Source organism: Helianthus annuus, chromosome 15 (genome assembly GCF_002127325.2).
Source record: "Helianthus annuus cultivar XRQ/B chromosome 15, HanXRQr2.0-SUNRISE, whole genome shotgun sequence".
Taxonomy (NCBI): Eukaryota; Viridiplantae; Streptophyta; class Magnoliopsida; order Asterales; family Asteraceae; genus Helianthus; species Helianthus annuus.
Genome location: NC_035447.2, coordinates 1,648,304 through 1,669,030, shown reverse-complemented (window position 1 = coordinate 1,669,030; position 20,727 = coordinate 1,648,304). Strand labels below are relative to the sequence as shown.

The window sequence follows — 20,727 nt, the reverse complement described above, 5'->3', positions numbered from 1 at the left end:
TAAAATTTTAGTTTTAAAGGTAACACGCGTCTCCGATACTTCCGTTTCGTTGTCGGTGCGTTCCTGCAGTCTCGTTTTTTGTTCACGTTTGCGTTTGTGGCGTACGAAAGCATGATAAATTAGCAAAACTAAGCTTATAAGTATAAATTATTCGTAGAAAATTTGTATTTGTCGGTGTTGTCAGTGTTTTGTTCAGTTTGAGTTACCATTTAACGTTTTGTAGATTTTCCGCAGATCATCATACGCGTACTGTAAAGTCGAATAGACGTTCCAAGGCATACTAAAGGCCTAATTAAGTTAATGTACGTTTAATTAACCTACTTATAACCGTTCTAATGTTTGTTATTCGCGAAATTAAGGGCCGTAAATTACCGGTTGTCACAGCTTATTAGGCCGTCCGACACTTTCTGTGTGACAACTGGCACAAAACCGGTAATTTCCGTACACTTTAATTATTATTTAACGACTGCAATTATGTGCTTAAATGTCAACATTGTCTAATTACATACTAAACAAGTGAATTCATGCACGTTTTATACTACAAGAATTACTTTATGCATTAATCAAAAGCGTTGCGTCAGAAATACTAGTAAACTCACCGGTAAGACACATTGTGTCAACAATTCTGCAGAAAGCAGTTAGAAAATAAAATTGGAGCCTAGGTGTAGGCCCAATGACAAGAATACATTAAAACCCAAGAGTACATACAAGGGTTAACATATAGGCCTTCCGAAAGCTAAAATACGCACTAAAAAGCACCCGAAATGCACTTTAAATGCAGAAATCTACATAATTCAGCTACAAATCAGCTATAATCAGCTATAATCAGCTTTTTAACACATCAATATCATGTAGAATTTGTGTTTTATTGTCCAAAATAACTTACAAAGTGTTGGGAATAAAACCTGCCAAAAGAAGTGCTTTATACCTAGCGAAACTGCGCAATTCAACACTTTAACGAACCATAATGAACCGAACAACCGGACAATAACTGGGACATCAAAATTTGACTAGAAGTAATGTTTTTATGATATTAAACTAGTATTGATGCTAGAACATCTTAAAAATCATAAAAACACCTAAACACACTTATACTAACTTAAACCTTCCAGTTTGCATCATAAACCTTCAACTTCTCAAAAATTACATTTTACCCCCCCCCCCCCCCTCACCAAATCCGGCCCCTATGGGCCCCACATGGGGATTTTATTAAATCTCACTTGATTTAAATCTCACTTGATTTTATTGGATTTTACTAGATCTTGTGTAAGAGAATATGCTAGCAATATGCCATTTAAAAGATATGGAAGAATCTTATATAACCTACCATTCATTCACTTCATCTTCAACCTCCTACTCCCCCTACAACTCTCGGCTCAATCTACACACACATAACCCACCATTTTCACTTCACTTTCTAACAATCCAAGCTCACTAGGAGGTGTATGAAGGCCATTTATGAAGATGTATGGCGCTAGAACTTGAAGGACCACCTTGTGGAGCTTTTAACCACTCACTTTCTTCCTTGTTCATCTTCATCATTTTTGTGCCACTTCCCTAGCCATTAGAGTTAGTAGTAAGCTTCTTGATCACTAATTTATGTCATGATTATGTTATGTGCAAGTTTCACCATCTAAACAACTTAACTTCTAGTATTAAAAATAAGAAGATCTAACATATTCATGAAGAAAATAAGTGATTACATGAATTTTTAGTGTATGTAATGAAGTTGTTCATGTTATATCTTGTGTTTATGATTAAATCAAGTACGTTAAAGCTAGGATCTACCAAGTTTAAGCATGGATCTTGAAGATCCATGGTTAAACTTAAGGGTGAACACATGAAGCATAATGTGAACTTGAAATAGGAATTTTTACACATAAACTTGTAATCTCGAAGTAATAAACTGTGTGTAGAACTAATTTTTGAAACTAAAACTGATAAAAAGTTTGTTTAAAATACAAAAGAACACTTGTTTTTAGAAAGATCATAACATGTAAAGTGTAGATCTAAAAGACTACACATTTTTAAGAAGAGACAAGTTCACCATGATGTTTCATATGAAGAAGTTAGTGTTTGTTGTTGATGATTGTTTGTGACGATTTAAAAAGAAAATAAACACATGTTTTGAAAACATGGGAAACCTCCATTTTTAGGGGAAACTATGTCAAAATTTTTATAAATTTTGACTTTTAGAAAAATATAAGTTTTGAGAAACTTATTCCCTAAAAATGTATCTAAAAATGTTTACCAAGGTTTCCCTAATTTTTGTGTTAAGAAATGATGATTTCTTCAAGAATAAAATTGATGTTAAGTACGTATATTTTTGAGAAAAATATATATATTTACTGATCACAAAATATTGTGCTAAGTATGTAGTATGTATTACATGTAATAGTGTATTAGGGCTTGAAAATACACTAAATACTCGTAAGAAGTGAAAAAAAAATACACATACAACATACTTAGACAAATACAAGAAAATATATTTATAAAAATATATTATTTGATAGAATAAATAACTTGGACAAGTTATGAACATAAAATGAAGTTTTGAACAAAGATACATAATTCGGGTGCAAAGTGCAAAATACAAGATACTTATATTTATTTTCGAGAAAATAATATAAGTAAGATACATAGTTAAAAATATGAATTATTTTTAACACAAGAAAACATATACAAAAGATGGTGACTTGTACTTGTGCGATACAAGTCTAGTGACTAACGTTAATAAAACACGTTTAGGTCACGACGCTAGATAAAGCAAATCCGGTGAAGTTTACGACGCAGGAACGCAAAGTTGTGAGTTCATGCTCCCCCTTTTCTTTAACTGTTTTTGGTTTTATAACTTCGGGGGTGAAATACATGTTACAAATATTACAATGTTTACAAATGGTATGTTGATTACAAAAACAAGAAGCACTCTTGGTGATAACTAGTACCAAGTATGATGCATTTTGAGAAATGATACGAGAAATCGTGTCACGAATAGGGTACCATAAGCACCATTAATCGTGTACATACTTAGACCGCAGAACAAAAGGTTAGATCTAATGGGTACTAGGGCAGCCCCACTCTTGGTGACAACTAGTACCGAGTAGTGTTTTGGTGTCTCCGTCGTGAATCGACAACTAGAAAAATGCCTATGGTTTGGTGACTTCCTATGTCGTGTCACATGTTAATGGCCTTGCAACCCATTATTGATACATACAGGAATACTTGAGTTATACAAGAATACATGATTTATACAAGAATACTTGATTTATACATGAATACTTGATTTTCACAAGATACATACCATGTTTTTCATACAAAGTATACAAACGTTCAATACAAGAATTACATGAATTCACACCAACATTATGTTGACGTTTTTCCAAACTCACATGTATTTCAGGTAACTAAGGTGGATGTGCGCGCGGTCTTACTCATGCTCGTGGATGTCGTTTATGTTTGTCTTAAATAAAGTTGTAAACTTTCAGACAATATGTTGTTTCATGATGTAAACACTTAACTATGTTTTCTGTTATGTAATGGTGTTTGAAGTTATTTTTATGAGCATGTAGTATGTTTACCAATCGTATGCAATGAAAACCTTTCATGATCACACCTCATGCTTCCGCCTTAGAAAGGGGTGTGACATTCTGGCTAACCACAAGTTGTGGCCGACGCCCTCCTGGGCCGTCGGCGACGCCCTCATCTGATGCAGAACGGGAAATTTTGCTTTTTAATGTCTGGGGATGGGTTATATCATGGTTTTTGGGTATTTTGAAAGGAGTTACGCATTTGAGGAGTTTTGATCATCATCTTGGAGCCAAGAACACCCCAACCTTCATCATTCTTCCACATCAATCTATCCGATCAACCCGAATCATCGATAACCCTAATCCCCCACCACCATCAATATCATCCCATCTTCAATCCATTGCTCACCACCATCAATATCATCCCATCTTCAATCCATTCGTCGACGGATGCTTATGAGATATTTTATTTTACGAGAAAAAGTAAGACTTTAAACATTTTAGTAAATAATTAAAACGTACACATTTATTATTTTATGTTTCAGGATTTATTTCAAACATTATTTTATGTTTCAGAATTTATTTCAAATTTACTTTTCTTTGAATCTTAGTGCCGACATATAACTACCATGTCACATCTGTCGACCGAGTCATTTATTCCAACTTTTTTTCAGTTCTATTTCTATTTTTTTTTTTTTTTTGGGAAGGAGTGTATCAATTGGTTACCTTGACCGCTAGACGTACCCGTTTAAGTTCGAATCCGCCGGCCCACAATGTGGTACCTCCCGGTCTGTCTGACCTAAGCTCCGTGCAGGAACCCATTGGCTCGGGATCAAACTCGTGACCTGTGGGCAGTCATTGGCATTTCTATTTTATCTAAATTATTATTGTTTTTACCGCAAATAAAGACAACCCAATAAAATCTACTTTTAAAACCCATTTATTGCTAATTTTTTGAGACATGACACATACCAATTTGACAAGATAACACCCTGTGACACTAGACTACGAGGCCTTGTACACATTGTTTAATTTTCTTTTACATTTATGAGATTGCTAACTATGATGTTGGATACGATAGTTTTATGCCATCTTGGACATCTTCACTTGTCTTTCTGCCCGGCATTCGTCTCGAGCTTGAGTTGTATAATGGTGAGAGATCGAAGATTCAAATTTCTTTGGTTGAATTCCTTCACGATTTGAAAGAAATGTTGATATCCTTTAATGGGCTTTAAGTGGACTTAATTTATTTCTCAACCAAACACGTTAAAAATGGAACTAGATGTCATTTACAACAAAATATGCATATACGAGTGTTTTGTGGCTCAACATTAGAAACAAAAATTCTTTTCATGGATTCTAATTTCTTTTGGAATGTTCAAAATCCAAACTTAAATCCTTTGACAAATTACAATTCCTAATATTACCTCCATGATGATACTATCATGAACCCACCCTCATGCATTATATGATTACCTATTGTAATGATGTTTATAATGATTGGTATGATGGACAAGATCCCCTAAAGAATTTTACTACATGAAACATTTATATGCATCAAGTGTTATAGTAACAACATTTTAAAAAACAAATACAAACCATACTAAAGAAAATAAAACGACGGCATCTGGTATTCAGTATCACTTCAATCACACGTCGTCTTGATCATGGATGCAAAAGTCGTTAGGGGCTCCCTAGTCGAAATTGAGAATACTCAGTTGAAATATCATAGTAATTTAATAAACCGTAGATTAGAGTTTTCTATTCAGAAGGGGATGGCGGCGCAGCTTGTTGCTCGTCTACCTGCTATCCTTATGTAATTTGTCATGGTGATTGGAATGAAATATAAGATTTCCCAACAAAAAAAATAATTAAAACCATTTCATAGTCACTATATGGTTAAGGAAATTTTTTTGCAGTTACGCACCAGGTAACAGGTTGATATAATTGAAGCTTGCATAATATTGGGCTGAAGGCCTAAAGCCCATGGGCTTAAATATTTATAGTATAATATTTAATTTGGCATGAACTATTACTCTATTAGTACACTTTGAAAGTATTTTTTTCTAGTTCATGGTTTCACTTAGTTATATGGTAGAGATCGAGCTTGAAGAAATAGTGAATGGTCTTATCTTTTAATAATCCTAATTATTGCTTGTTGGCTGGCAACGGTCCTAACTTCAAAATTCTCACTGGCGGTCTCATCTTTTCACATATTGGTCTTCAATGGACCCTAACTAACAGAACCGTAACGCCGGTAGTCTCCAGCCGCCGAAAAAATGTTTTTGGCCGGAAAACTCAACCTTTTCATCTCAAACCTCTTTGTAACCTTAATACGGACCTTTAAGAACCTTTTTTTGATAATAGCCCTAATTATTAAGGTCGTCGGAAAAACTCATTTTTCACCAGAAAACTTCTTTTTAGCTGGAAAACTCAATTTTTTTGGCTGGAAAACTCAAAGTTTTCATCCCAAACCTGTTTGTAACCATTGATCAAACATTTAGGAACCTTTTTCCGACCAAAAACGTTTTTCCGACGACCGGAGACTAACGACGTTATGGTTCTATTAGTCATGTTCCATTGAAAGCCAATATGTGAAAAGATGGGACCGCCAGTGGGAATTTTTTATGTTAGGACCGTTGCCGGCCAACGGGCAATAGTTGGGATTACTAAAATCCATTATTCCTGCGCAAATGTATAACTCCCTAGGAATTTCAATTGCTCTCATATTCATCATTGTAGGAATTGGGTTCAAGCTTTCCCCAACCCCTTCTCATCAATGGACTCCTGACGTATACGAAGGAGTGCGGTATTTTGAATATTTACCAACGTTCAAGTCTTTGTGTCCGCTTTATTGTCAATTTAAAGTATTTACTCTTAGACTATGCGGAGTGAGGGCATGAAGAGAGGGCATTAAGTGCTATGTGGCACCCACGCAAGGGGGTGTGATAAAAAAACACGGGGTGAAAGAGTGTGAAAGTGGCATTTTTATTAAAATAAGATAAATATCAACTAATTAAAACCAACCCAAACAACACCACACGCCACCCACAATCCCTCCACGCCGGTGAAAACTAAGCCGCCCCCTCCACCACACCGCCCTCCACGCCACCCATGGGCCGGTTTGCCCGGCGTGGAGAAGCTTCCACGCCCACTCCGTGTATCTTATACGGCTATATTCAATCATATAATCATGTGTATGACATGCATACACACGTTGGTAATTGGTATTAGAGCTGATTGAAAACTTTGTTTAGTGATTATGCACATTGTGCCACTTCCATACTTTTACCTTTTTTATAAGTTTGTACAAAAACACCCGAAATCATTGAAATGTGATTCTAACAGTTCAAGTATTGAAAAGCCAAGTTTCACAACTACAGAACTCTTTCTAACAACAAATATTATCATATACTACAACTCTTGATTAATTGAATACCCTTTTTCTTTGTAACTCATTTATTCAAATTAATGTTACTTTAACTTGTATATACAAGACTACTCAAACTCGACATGCACTAACCAACTACTATGAAACATTATAAATTAAAACGAGTCATGTCAAATATAATACGTTTTCGTGTCGTACCATTCTTTAACTTAATAAAACATTATAAATTAAAACGAGTCAAGTCAAATATAATACGTTTTCATTAGACAATATAAATTCAAATTACTTTATGTTCCAACGCCGCCGCAATGCGTCGTACCATTCTTTAACTTAATAAACATTATAGTCTTATGTGCTTATTTCTATATGCGTGTCAGTATAAATTTAAGTTGGTTTACATTTCAACGTCTGTTTCTTCCAAAATATAAGTCAGGTCAAACATAATGCGCTTTTATTCTTATTTTTATATATGTTTTCAGTTAGTCTACGTTTTAACATAAACTTTGTTTGAAAACAGGACAGATCAAATACAATACGTTTTTATTCTTACTTTTATATATGTTTTCAATTGTTCTACATTTTAACGTAAACTTTGTTCTAAAACATGTCAGATCAAATATAAGACGTTTTCATTAAACAGTATAAATTCGAGTTACTTTACGTGTAGACCCCGTCATAACACGCATGAAATTTACTAGTTCACTCTATGTTGAAGCCCAAATAATATAAACAATGAATAACATTACAAGTTAAGTTTGCATTTATGACTAAAAGTGTGACATGAGTCATCATGTAGTTATACTTTTAAGAAGTGAAGTTTACATTTATGAATAAAAAAGTGTGAGATGAGTCATGTAGTAGTTACACTTTTGAGATGACGTGGCAAATCAGCGTTTGGTGGAAAAGCAGGAAGTGCAGATGAGATTGCTTCACATGTGTTAACCAAACACCTAGATTTGCCGACGTGTAACTTTTACCTTATTTTTTAGGCCGATAGTAGTTCACGTGTCAGAAAAGAGTACAAAAGTTAATGTAGTGACGTGGTGTTCTTTGCTGACGTGGAACTTTTCAACGTATCATCGTTATTCACTAAATATAATGCAACTATGTAAGTCCCTGTGCTTTGATAAAGTTTCATCTTTAGTCCTTATCTTTTCAAAATTACATGTATGTTCCTGTAATTTGTTTAGTTGTTACTCGGATAATTACTGAAGTGGGTGAGGGTTAATTTTCTGAGTTAAATCTATGTGAATGACAAAATTACCCCGTCCACTTCAGGGACTATCCGAATAACAACTGAACAAATCACAGGAAGCATACATGTAATTTTGAAAAGATGAAGACTAAAGGTGAAATTTTATCAAACTACAGGGACTATCCGTGGATTTTACTCTCTCAAATATATTTTGTACACTTTTTTACTAAAACTTCATTTGATTTGAATTTGCAAGACTTTGCTAGATAATTTCCTTTATTATACATTTGTTAAAAATATTTATAACTTCTAGTTATTTCCTTATCATATACCTTTTAAAATTTATCGATCTTCACTTTGTCACTTAATGTTTTAATTACTAGATCTTGGCTTTAGCGATATTGAGTGTGCGTATTAAAGTTGATTTATTGTTAAGAAAGATGTCGAGTGATTAAGTGGTCGTTCCAGGGCTGAACCCAATGTAAAAACTGGTTTTTAAATCATACCGGCTAGGCTCAGAAATGGTTTAGTCGGTTGAATCGGGTTGTATCGGACGGTAAACCGGTTTGACTAATTAACTCTATAAGTATAAATCCATAAAATACAATTTCAACTCAAAAAATAATTCAAAACTACAGCATACCATAATAAACAATATTCCAAAAGTAATTCTTAAAAAAAACATAATTCAATAATTCACTGCCGTTACCTTTTTAGACCCATAAAAGATTATAAATCCAATTTTTAACATTTAATTCGATACCAGTATACTGGTTTAAAACAGTATAACCCAATATATCGACGGTACACTTTTTTGCTGTCCCCTCAGTTTACCGATATGATTCACGCCAGCCAAGCTTTCAGCATCCAGTTCAACCGGCAGGTATAAACCGGTTTTTAAAACCTTGGTTGAACCACAACATAAACTATTACGTTGTTGGTTTGCTTTTTAGCCCAATTAAAAGTGATGCATTAAAAATATGTATGTAAATAAGATAACTTAAACAGGTAACTATTGATAAATTAACCAAAGCCCGACCCAAACTAAAACTTGCAAAATTATTATTAATCCAAACTCAAAATGATCCCTAATTTAGAGTCTTTAGACACCTTGTAATATACCCGAATTTCACTCTTCCTAATTACCCACCTATAGAAAAGCCAAAATTTAATTTAATTAATTAAAATGTAAAGATTGAATAATATGATTTGATTGAATTATTGGGACTTTTTTGCCGCTGCAAACGTGATTCCATTACATGCATGCACACTTCTTCATCTACTCTTTTTTACACACATATCCCCTATTTATACCTTCCAAATCTCCCTCCTCTTTCAAACCATCTCTCTCTCTCTATCTCTCTCCTCATTGTGAATTTGATCATGGGTTTTCTCTTGCCATTTAGTATCATCCTCTTGGCTTTCCGTACCACCCATGGCTTAAAAGGGGGTTGGCAAAAGGCTCATGCAACATTTTACGGCGGCGAAGATGCATCTGGCACCATGGGTATGTGTTTATGTTTGTCTTTGCACGCGTGACTTGTTATTAACTAAACGTCATATAACATGTCATGCAAGTGTGCGTATATATAAACCCTAAACTTTAAACCTTAAAAGTAGTTAGTTGACAGGGAGAAAACAGATCACCGTTAGTATTTAAAGACCTCGTTCTTTAATATTACCTACCAAACAACAATGCATCGCGTCACTTTTCAACTGAGTTCGTAACATAATTATTCAGGTCAAAACTATAAGAAAACGATAATAAATACCAATATTAATTGATTTTGTCCCAATTTTTTTTTTTTATCATTTTGATTGTGACACAACATAGGGTGGCACCCCACCTCTTTGGTGACTTAACATTTTTGTGAACAATTTTAATGCTCAGGTGGTGCTTGTGGCTACGGAAACCTCTACAGCGACGGTTACGGCACAAACACCGCAGCGTTGAGCACCGCACTATTCAACAACGGGCTGAGCTGCGGTTCTTGCTTCCAGTTGCGGTGTATTGATGATCCGAAATGGTGCATTCAAGGCGTCATCACCATCACTGCCACCAACTATTGCCCGCCCAATTACGCACTCGCCAATGACAATGGCGGGTGGTGCAACCCCCCACTCCGCCATTTTGATTTGTCGCAGCCCGCTTTCTTGAAGATTGCACAATATCGCGCTGGAATCGTCCCCGTTGCCTATCGGAGGTATGACATGTAACATTCATTTATCGAGCCTGTGCGTCTAAACAAACCTATTATTTATCTAATATTTATTTAACATATTATATTTTTATATATACACACACTAATTTATTTAACATATTATATTTTTATATATACACACACTAATTATTATATATAATCTCATAAAATAAGAAAATGATATATTATGTTATATACAAAATGTATAACTATAAATAATTATAAATGTATATTAACTAATTAATTAATAAATAATAAACGAGCAGGGCTCAATTTGAAAAACTACTCACAGGCCAAACTCAAGCTTTAGAAATAGCGTTCGAAAGGAGCTAAACTCGAGCTTTCGTAAGTTAAACTAGCAGAACTCAAACCAAGTTTTGCTTAGGCTCGACTCAGTTGGGCTTGCTTACACCCGTAGATGCGTTATGATAGACGGTTTGGATAAACGGTCGCACTCGGACCGAACTAACCAATTATAAAAAAAATACATATAATTATTTTATTTAACTTGTGATGTATTTTATAGGGTGCCATGTATAAAGAAAGGAGGAATGAGGTTCACAATTAATGGTCACTCTTACTTCAACTTGGTTTTGATCACCAACGTCGGCGGTGCGGGGGATATCCATGGGGTCTCGATCAAAGGGTCGAAAACAGGGTGGCAAACGATGACAAGAAACTGGGGTCAAAACTGGCAAAGCAACTCTTATCTAGACGGTCAAAGCCTCTCTTTTAGAGTAACAGCCAGTAACGGAAGAGTTGTAACCAGCTACCACGTCGTACCTTCTGGTTGGAAGTTCGGTCAAACGTTTCAAGGTGGTCAGTTTTAAGATCTATAAAAAATTCAATACTTAAATCCCATTTAAAATTAAAATAAAAAGGGAATATAATTGTATAATACTATAATCTCCTTGTTCTTTTATGTGTTTGTTTTTGTATAATATGAATAATTAAGGTGTGTATGTTATATAAAATGGTTCAAAATATTTTGTTACATTCATACAACTTATATATAACCCGGGCCTGGCCCGTTATAAAACTGCTTAACGTATTTGGTTACAGTCATAACCGAATCCACACGGCCCGGCCCAACAAAACAATTATTTTGTGTATGTTATAGTTATACAGTCATACAAGTAGGGGTGAGCAAGTTTAGGTCCGGACCGAAAATAACCGAGAACCGAACTGAAAATATACCCAACCCGACCCGAACCCAAGTACCTAGGTATTTAGATCGGTTCCAAATTTTCATATAAAATAAGGTCGGGTCGGTTCTTGGTTCTTTTCATGGTGAAACCCGACTTGGACCTATGGACCGGAACCGACTCTATATTTAGGGTAGTGAATCGGTTCTGTATTTTATGTTTGATCAGTTCTCGGGTCGGGTCGGGTCGGATAATGGTTGGGTCGGGTTTTCCCTTTTGCTCACCCCTACATACAAGTTATATATGACCTGAACTGACACGACCCGACCGATATAACAATTATGTTGTGTGTGTTATATAAAACTGTTTACAAGTTATATATGACCCAAACCGACTAGGCCCGGCCCAGCCCGATACAACAATAAAGCCTTAAGGTATGTTGTATATAACTCTTTTAAGTATTTGGTTACAGTCATACATGTTATATACGACCCGACCCGACCCAACCCGAACTGACCCGGCCCAAGTAGGCCCGGCCCGGCCCGGTACCAGCAATAACACACTCAATAGTTTAGAAGAGAATACTTGAGTCTCAATACAACTTTCCCTTTCTCCACCCCAAGCTTACCGCCCGTAACCACCCAATGGCCCGGCGGGTCCTCGGGCCCTTTACTCATCTCCGTAGTATCCACAAATTTCGCCAACTTCTTATTACTTCCAGAATCCGAGCTTGAATCACCGACACCGTTTCCATAACCAGTTGACCGCTTTGTATTATCGGTTGGAGAGTAGTCCCACAACGATCTTCGAACCGTACAATCGGGCAGCCGGGAATATAATAGTTTCATGTATAAAACGTTTTTTGACCCGAAATACCATACGCCAAGCTGGGCCCCGGTGACTATATGCACGCCACAGAAGTCGCCGATAAAGGCTTCGGGGCTCTCGATTGGTGCGGTGCTGATGTGAGAGAAGTTTTTCCATTTGACCGGCTCGAACCATCGGCTGTCTTGCTCCTCGGGTCCTAGCCACTTGGGTGCTCCGATGGCTACATGTGTGTCCCAATAGGGGCGGAGGATTTTAGGGAGGGGTTGCAGGTGTTGAATATGAATGGTTAAACGGTTATGTTTTGAACCCTCGAAGCATAGCCGTAAGCCTGTTACGGGCTTACGTCCTAACGTTATCTGTTTATAAAATAAACAACAAATAAATGTTTATAAAATGTATTTAAATTGGTATTTGGTTACGGGTCGGGTCGGGTCGGGTCAGCGCAGGAGAAAACTACAGAAGTACATGTAATATTTATACACGGGTCAGGTTGGGTCAACGGTCAAACTTATTTTTGTAAAAGGATTTACCCATTTGAATACACGTCAGGCGGCTTTTGACCCATTTAACATGTCCAACCCATTTGACCCATTGACCTGCTTCAATATAAAAAATGCAGTAATGCACTGACCCGTTTCAAGGCCCATTTGACCCATTATTAATTATCAATGATATATAAATTATAACCCAAGTATTGGCCTCTTTACAAGGCCCGATTGACCCGTTATCAATTTCTTTAAATATTTTATGTGTAACTCGTCTTTATACCATGTCTTCTACTGGTTTGACCCATTTACAATACGATACAACCCGAATCGACCCGTTAATTCAAAGACACATACCTGATCTTGAGAAACGTAAAGCTTTTGGCCCATCATGCTAAACTGTAAATAAGGACACATAGGTTCTTTTCTTTGATGGCCCGGAAGCCGACCTTGTAACGGGGCCCATACTCGTGCCACCTGGAACTCGAGAAAGTATCTCAGCTCTTCGATTGGAGGCTTACATTCAAGGTAAAGATTTATAGCGCGAGTCAAATGATCGTTTCCCGGTAATCCTTCTAGAAGAGAAGTAACGGGAACGAATGACATGGCAATGATATCGGGAGAGTATTTAACGGTTTTCTCCCATTGAGTATGGCTTCGCTCTAAATCATCTCCTCCCCTTCTTCTTAAAATAACCGTTACATCCTGTATAAACGTAAAAAGTTGACTTTTGACCGTCAATTGAGTTGGTTTATTCAGAAGAAAAGGTACAAGTATACGGTCTTACATACTTCCTTTGCATTTCCGCTAAGTGATGGTACGCTTGTGGGTTGAGGATATACGCCTTGGCTACTGAATAATGATGGATCACCGCCCTGTAAAAAAAAAAAAAAAAAAAAAAACTTGATCAATGAAAAATACAAACCAAAATCACATATAACGGTATATTATGGAAAGCGGAAGTACTAAAAAAACTTAAGAAACTGTAGAGGTGGTGATTTCGACCCATTTACTTATAAAAGAGTCGACTTGGCCCAAATCATTTGGTTGTGTGATTTTTAATCTTATTACTGAAAATATCAACGTATTTATAAACGTTTGAGTAAAGTACACAAATCGTCCTTGTGGTTTACCAAAATTTTGGATTTGAGTAAATTACGTTTTTGGCCCCTGTGGTTATATCACTTTTACTACATTAGCCCAAAGTAAGAATTTTTAACATATCTGTCCCCATGGTCTCTATAACTAACCATTTTGGCCCCTAAGTCTAACCATTTTGGCCCCCATGGCCTCTATAACTAACCATTTTGGCCCCCATGATCTCTAGACTTAGGGGCCAAAATGGTTAGTTATAGAGACCATGAGTGCAGATATGTTAAAAATTCTTATTTTGGGCTAATATAGTAGAAGTGATATAACCACAGGGGCCAAAAACGTAATTTACTCTTTTGGATTTGGTCCCTAGCTTTTCAACAGTATACGGATGGTCCCTGTGGTTTGCACTTTGTAACGCATTTAGTCCCCAACCAACAAATCTAGAGGTTTTAGCATGTCCAAGTTAGGTAGTGCAAACCACAAGGGCCATCCATGTACTTTTGGAAAAAGTTGGGGACTAAATGCGTAGCAAAGTGCAAACCATAGGGACTATCTATGTACTTTTGGAAAGTTAGGGACCAAATCCAAAATTTTGGCAAACCATAGGGACCATCTGTGTACTTTACTCTAAACTTTTTTTTTGTAATCATATTAGTCAAAGGGGTCAAACTAGTACAAGGATTTGAATTTCATCCGGCGTCTATTTTAATACATACAACCTTTGAAATCGTTGTATACAACGAGTTGGATTACAATTGTAAAATTGCCGTTTTTGTAATCATAATAAACGGAACTATATGTAATGAACAATAAAGTGTTTACGGGTCAACCCAAACCGGCCTTTTCATGTATACTAAAAAAATTATCCAATATGAACAATTGCCCTACAAATTTATATTAAGGATCAAAAACTTGTAGAGCTTATGCATGAAAAAAAAAGAGTAAATTACGTTTTTGGCCCCTATGGTTATATCACTTTTACTATACTAGCCCGAAATAAGAATTTTTAACATATCTGCCCCCATGGTCTCTATAACTAACCATTTAGGCCCCTAAGTCTAACCATTTTAGCCCTCATGGTCTCTATAACTAACCATTTTGGCCCCCATGATCTCTAGACTTAGGGGCCAAAATGGTTAGTTATAGAAACCATGGGGGCAGATACGTTAAAAATTCTTATTTTGGGCTAATATAGTAAAAGTGATATAACCACAGGGGCCAAAAACGTAATTTACTCAAAAAAAAAAAATTGGTGCATGAATAAATAAGAAGAATAAATTAAGAGAAACTAGCCTTTTCCTTGAATCTCAAAAGACCCGAGTTGGTAAGGTTTTCGGTGTTGGTAAACCGATGGTTTCCTATATCATCAACGTAATTTTTCATCTCAACAGTCGACAAAGGTGACGAGTGGTGTTGTTTGACGTATATTACATCTTTACCGCCAATTGTAACCGATGTAATCACATGAGTGCCAAAAGTCTCGATAAAACTATCGCACAAAATGATAAATAAACAGAGCATTAGTGATGATGTTCGTTCAAAGCAACTCAAAATCTCAAATATTCTTTTACTTCAAACAAAAAAAAAACGATACCTCGCTAAGGCAGGCGGGTCCCATGATGTGGGGACCGCGCGTTTAACACTTTCTTGCAACACTAAAGAGGAATTTGTGAGCTCAAATTTAGAAAGTGGGATGAAATAACCATCCATACAAAGGGTCTTAGTGGCTGCGGCATCAATATTTTTAGAACCCGTAAAACCAAATGCAGTGTTAAAGCTACCAAGAGGAACGTTGCCTGATAGGTTAGCTTTCTCGTTAAAATACTCGACCATCTGCATTCGAAAAATCCCTCATGAAAAATATTTTCTTCTTAAGTTTTGAAACATATATAAGATAGTTTTTTTTAAGGTCGTAACAAGCGGATAACAAGTTTTAATGAGCATATTTAAGCATCCCATTGACTTTTAAGAGTCAAATTGACTCCGTTTGAAATCCAAAATTTCGCAAATTCATATGACTATTTTACGAAGGGGGATAGAACCGAGTTGATGTTTAAGTTCAATACAGCATATAAACAAAAAAGAATGTGAAGGCATTAAAGGATTCTTCTAGATCATGGAACCTAAAATCCCTATGTTTGCAGAGGCGAAGTATAGAAGGGGCGGGAGGGGGCGTCCGACCCCCCCGAACTTTTCGCTCAGTAGTGTTATATATGTAGTTTTCGTATAGAAATTTTTGGGTATACATGCTTTAGACCCCCTGGTTCTATAGAAATTTTCGGTATATACGTTTTCGACCCCCCCCCCTCTCTCGGTCATTCGGGTCAAGCTTCGCCACTGTATGTTTGAACATCAAAAGCCATAAATAAATGATCTTCGTTACAAAACGATCATCGCGTTTTCTATGCAAGTAGATAAAGATTCTCGTTAATAAGTAACAACTAACAACAACCTAGTGGTGATCAACAGTATACCTGATGATAACTGCAGACCCCGGAACTATCGTGGTTAACCGCATCCTGAGAACTCTCGATATCTCTAGACACATTGGGCACAACCAAATTATCATATATCCAAACATCCCTTGTATGTTCTTCATCAATCTCCACAACTTTTGACCCTGCTAGTACTCCCTTACAATACAACAACCTCGTATCGAAATTCACATCGAAACCCTTACCCAACGCCTGTACCGAATTCACCGCGGTATGCAAAGCTGCTGCATTTTCCTCCATCTCATCAAACTTCAATAACTTTTTTTTTTTTTTTTGAAGATAAGGATTTATATTTATTTATAAAAAACTCCAACTTTCAAACACAATTACACAAACCCCCTAATTTTTCAGTACCAAATTCTTGATTAGATCACAAACCCACCTCCCAAAATCCAAGAATCAGGTTAAATCCAAAACCCTTTTCGAATTAGGGCTAAAGACACTAAACCCATCAATAAAAATCGGATTTTTAGGGTTCTTGAACAAGAAATCAATAGTGAAAGCATACAATATGTAATGGTGAAAATAGAGAGTGAAGATTACAAACCCATCAATTAAAGATTCAGATATTACAAACCCATCAATTGTGTTTGGCAATAATTTCCAATTGTCAACAGGGTTGGTTGAGTCAAAACTCCAAAACACGGCCTTTGACTCTCAGGATCTTGATTGATTGGGCACTTTTCATGAATTGTTTACAGACACGTGGTGACTCTTCCTAGGAAACCCATGCTTCATTTTGGATTTGTTTATTGAATTTTATTATTTTAGGATTTTTAACTCCAATAGATTCATTATTTTTTGTACTCTATAGAGAAAATAATTCATTTTTTGGATTTTTTTTTAATTTGATTATCTTTTTATATTTTAATTTCAACTAGTAATAAGAACCGCGCGCGTTGCAGCGCGGATACATCGCAAACGTCGAACGGATTAGTCCAAGCGTTATGTGATATATTAATCATATAATAATGTGCGTTTCGACGTATCCGACTGAACTCAATGTATCCTATAGATGTGTTGCAATTGGATTAAAATGTAAAGCAAATGGAGTTTATATTGTACAATCATGACGTATTATATGCGACTCGACTAACTCGAATTTATACCATCAAGTCAAAACGTATTATATGTGACCCGATTCATATGTAGGAAACATACAAAATAAAGGCTGAAAGCGTATACCAAATTTATGTCAAAATGTAAAAAAGCAAAGTTTAAAAGTTGAGTGGTCGATATAAAGCATATGTGCCAAAAACATAAATTACCAAAGTATAGGTAAAAAATGCAAGTTACAAAAGTAGAGAGTAAAAAAAAGGAAAATTCTATATGCAAAAAATATGAATTACAAAACTATAAGCTAAAAGTGGAAATTTTGAAAGTCAAAGAGTGGTGGTTTCACCGACTTTATACTTAAGTAATATATAAATTAATAAAAAGCTAGGGACTAAAAATGTCAATTGTTAAAGTTAAAGAATAGTAAAGTTAGATAAAAAACTAAAATTAATTACTCCAAAAGTGGAGGGGTCGTAGCAAAGCTGAGGGGCTTCAAATGAAAAATTGTAAAAGTTTAGAGGGTAGCAAAGCTGAGGGGCTTGAAATGCAAAATTGTAAAAGTTTAGGGGGGTAAGGCAAAGCACGTGGGGGACTAAAATTGATTACTCCAAAAGTAAAGGGGCCGTAACAAAGTTGATGGGCTTTAAATGAAATAGAGTAAATTGCCATTTTAGTCCCTGAGTTTTGTCCAAATTTGTCATTTTAGTCCAAATAGTTTTTTTTTTTTGCCTCTGGGTCCCTGACTTTTCCCTTTTGTTGCCATTTTGATCACATACACTAACTCCATCCAAAAACTCCATCTTTAACCAGGGGTATTTTGTGGATTTTCATTTTAAATGTTTTCAATTGCCATTTTGATCCAATTCCAAAAAATCAAAAAAATTCCAAAAAATCAAAAAAATTCCAAAAAATTTTAAAAACTCATAAAAATTCTAAAAAATTCTAAACTGACATCGTTTCAACGCGAACCGTTTCGACCCGAAAAAATCTAAAAAATTCCAAAAAATTTCGAGCTGAACCGTTTCGACGCGAACCGTTTCGACCCGTACCGTTTCGACGCGTACCGTTTCGAGCTGAACCGTTTCGACGCGAACCCTTTCGAGCTGAACCGTTTCGAGCTGAACCGTTTTGACCCGAACCGTTTCGAGCTGAATCGTTTCGAGCTGAACCGTTTCGACCCGTACCGTTTCAACGCGAACCGTTTCAACGCGAACCGTTTCAACGCGTACCGTTTCGACCCGAACCGTTTCGACTCGAACCGTTTCGACCCGTACCGTTTCGACGCGTACCGTTTCGACCCGAACCGTTTCGACTCGAACCGTTTCGACCCGTACCGTTTCGACCCGAACCGTTTCGAGCTGAACCGTTTCGACTCGAAACACGTTTCGAGCCGAACCGTTTCGAGCCGAACCATTTCGAGCCGAACCGTTTCAACGCGAACCGTTTCGACCCGTACCGTTTCGACCCGAACCGTTTCGAGCCGAACCGTTTCGAGCCGAACCGTTTCGAGCGGAACCGTTTCGAGCGGAACCGTTTCGAGCCGAACCGTTTCGAGCCGAACCATTTCGACCTGGTACGGTTCGGCTCGAAACGGTTCGGCTCGAAATTGGTTCGCGTCGAAACGGTTCAGCTCGAAACGGTACGGGTCGAAACGGTTCGCGACGAAACGGTTCAGCTCGAAACGGCTCAGCTCGAAACGGTTCGGGTCAAAACGGTACCAGTCGAAACGGTTCAGCTCGAAACGGTTCGGGTTCGAAACGGTTCGCGTCGAAACGGATTTTTTGTATTTTTTTTAGAATTTTTATGATTTTTTAGAATTTTATTATTTTTTAGAATTTTTTGGAATTTTTTTGATTTTTTGGAATTTTTTAGATTTTTTTGGAATTGGATCAAAATGGCAATTGAAAACATTTAAAATGAAAATCCTCAAAATACCCCTGGTTAAAGATGGAGTTTTTGGATGGAGTTAGTGTATGTGATCAAAATAGCAACAAAAGGGAAAAGTCAGGGACCCAGAGGCAAAAAAAAACTATTTGGACTAAAATGGCAATTTTGGACAAAACTCAGGGACTAAAATGGCAATTTACTCAATGAAATATTTTAAAAGTTTAGGGGGTAGCAAAGCTGAGGGGCTTGAAACACAAAATTGTAAAAGTTTAGGGGGTTTAAGGCAAAGCCGGTGGGTCGCCCCACCGACTGTCTTTTAAGATATAGTAGAATATACATTATTTTGAATTTTATAGAGAAAATAATCAATTTTATTATATGGGATTAAAGTTTCTCGGGATGATTATAAGCATCGATTGCACACATTAGCGTGGGACTAGCCAGCAGACGCAAGTTGAACACGGTGTCCCGACCTTAATGCTTGAAGGGGTGGTAAAATATGATCTTTAGATTTTACATATATTTCTTTGGTGTTTTCAAATCTAATAATGACATCAATGTTTTTTAAGCAATCACATGATTTGGATGACTTTATAGACGGACTTGCACTAGCGTCCTCAGTTTATGTAAATGGATCAAAGTACACCTACGGGTATTATCTTGGCAATGGAATTTATCTTGACTACCCCGTGATTGTCAAATTGTTTACATGCCCATTAGACGACAACCGCCAACATTTCAAAAAAGCACAATAATCTCCAATAAAGTATATATAATGGCCCGTTTGATGTACAACAACAGCGTTAGCATATCATATGCAATTTGACACGAATGTGGCATAAGGACAAAATAAAGAATGTGATGTATGCTTACATTATTTTACATAACATGATATTGAAGAACAAATGCCTCGCCGTTTGCCAAGATTATGAAGAGGTTTGTGAATCAACTATGGTGCTGAGCTACGAAGAGAAAGACGCAATCTATCAAGATCTACGCAACAAGGAAACACGTAATTTTCTCACTGCAGATTTTATTGAACATATTTGGATTTGCACGAGATGATGAGTAGCATTTTGGATTTTATTTTTGTTTGAGTTAATTACACAGATGGACCTTGTGGTTTATAGCTAGTTTCACATTTAGGTACTAACTTTTTTTTAACATGTTTAGGTTTTATGGTTTCAATTTTGTAACACCTTTGGGTACTAACACCTAATTTTTTAAGTTTAAATCAAATTTACAAAATCTATTTTTTTTCTTTCATCTTTTTATTATATCTCTTAAATAACATAAAATCTATTTATTTTTTATTTATAAATATAAATTAAAAAAGTCAGAAAACGTCAGCTCCATTTTTTATTTATTAATAATATTACTAAATAATACTAGATAAATATCTGACTAATATTATGAATATAT

General features: G+C 36.2%; 2 protein-coding genes across 4 annotated transcripts; one reads left to right on the top strand and one right to left on the bottom strand.

The window, feature by feature from the left end:
* Window positions 1-9,376: 9,376 nt before the first annotated feature.
* LOC110911154 (expansin-A10) lies at window positions 9,377-11,283 on the top strand. Its single transcript, XM_022155740.2, has 3 exons — window positions 9,377-9,620; window positions 10,005-10,317; window positions 10,841-11,283. Exons 1-3 carry the CDS (start codon window positions 9,377-9,379, stop codon window positions 11,142-11,144), a joined length of 861 nt encoding a protein of 286 aa, XP_022011432.1. The 3' UTR covers window positions 11,145-11,283.
* A 17-nt stretch (window positions 11,284-11,300) lies between these two features.
* On the bottom strand, window positions 11,301-17,098 carry LOC110909818 (MACPF domain-containing protein CAD1). Of its 3 annotated transcripts, none has more exons than XM_035984071.1 (7): window positions 16,910-17,098; window positions 16,342-16,583; window positions 15,462-15,700; window positions 15,161-15,356; window positions 13,564-13,647; window positions 13,130-13,477; window positions 11,301-12,643 (listed from the first exon to the last, which is right to left on the bottom strand). In XM_035984071.1, exons 1-7 carry the CDS (start codon window positions 16,911-16,913, stop codon window positions 12,023-12,025), a joined length of 1,734 nt encoding a protein of 577 aa, XP_035839964.1. In that variant the 5' UTR covers window positions 16,914-17,098; the 3' UTR covers window positions 11,301-12,022. The 3 variants fall into 3 exon arrangements, with proteins under 3 accessions (XP_035839964.1, XP_022010261.1, XP_022010260.1); XM_022154569.2 differs by having other exon boundaries at window positions 16,342-16,586; window positions 16,910-17,070; XM_022154568.2 differs by having other exon boundaries at window positions 16,342-17,070.
* Between the last annotated feature and the right edge of the window lie 3,629 nt (window positions 17,099-20,727).

Excerpts from the sequence above, each read along its gene's own strand:
- LOC110909818 (XM_022154568.2), bottom strand. The coding sequence starts at position 16,602 with ATGGAGGAAAATGCAGCAGCTTTGCATACCGCGGTGAATTCGGTACAG. Across the intron at positions 15,701-16,341 it reads GGGTCTGCAGTTATCATCAG|ATGGTCGAGTATTTTAACGA; the intron begins GTATACTGTTGA and ends TTTCGAATGCAG. Across the intron at positions 13,648-15,160 it reads TTTTGAGATTCAAGGAAAAG|GGCGGTGATCCATCATTATT; the intron begins GCTAGTTTCTCT and ends TTTTTTTTACAG.
- LOC110911154 (XM_022155740.2), top strand. The coding sequence starts at position 9,377 with ATGCACACTTCTTCATCTACTCTTTTTTACACACATATCCCCTATTTA. Across the intron at positions 9,621-10,004 it reads AGATGCATCTGGCACCATGG|GTGGTGCTTGTGGCTACGGA; the intron begins GTATGTGTTTAT and ends TTTAATGCTCAG. Across the intron at positions 10,318-10,840 it reads GTCCCCGTTGCCTATCGGAG|GGTGCCATGTATAAAGAAAG; the intron begins GTATGACATGTA and ends TGTATTTTATAG.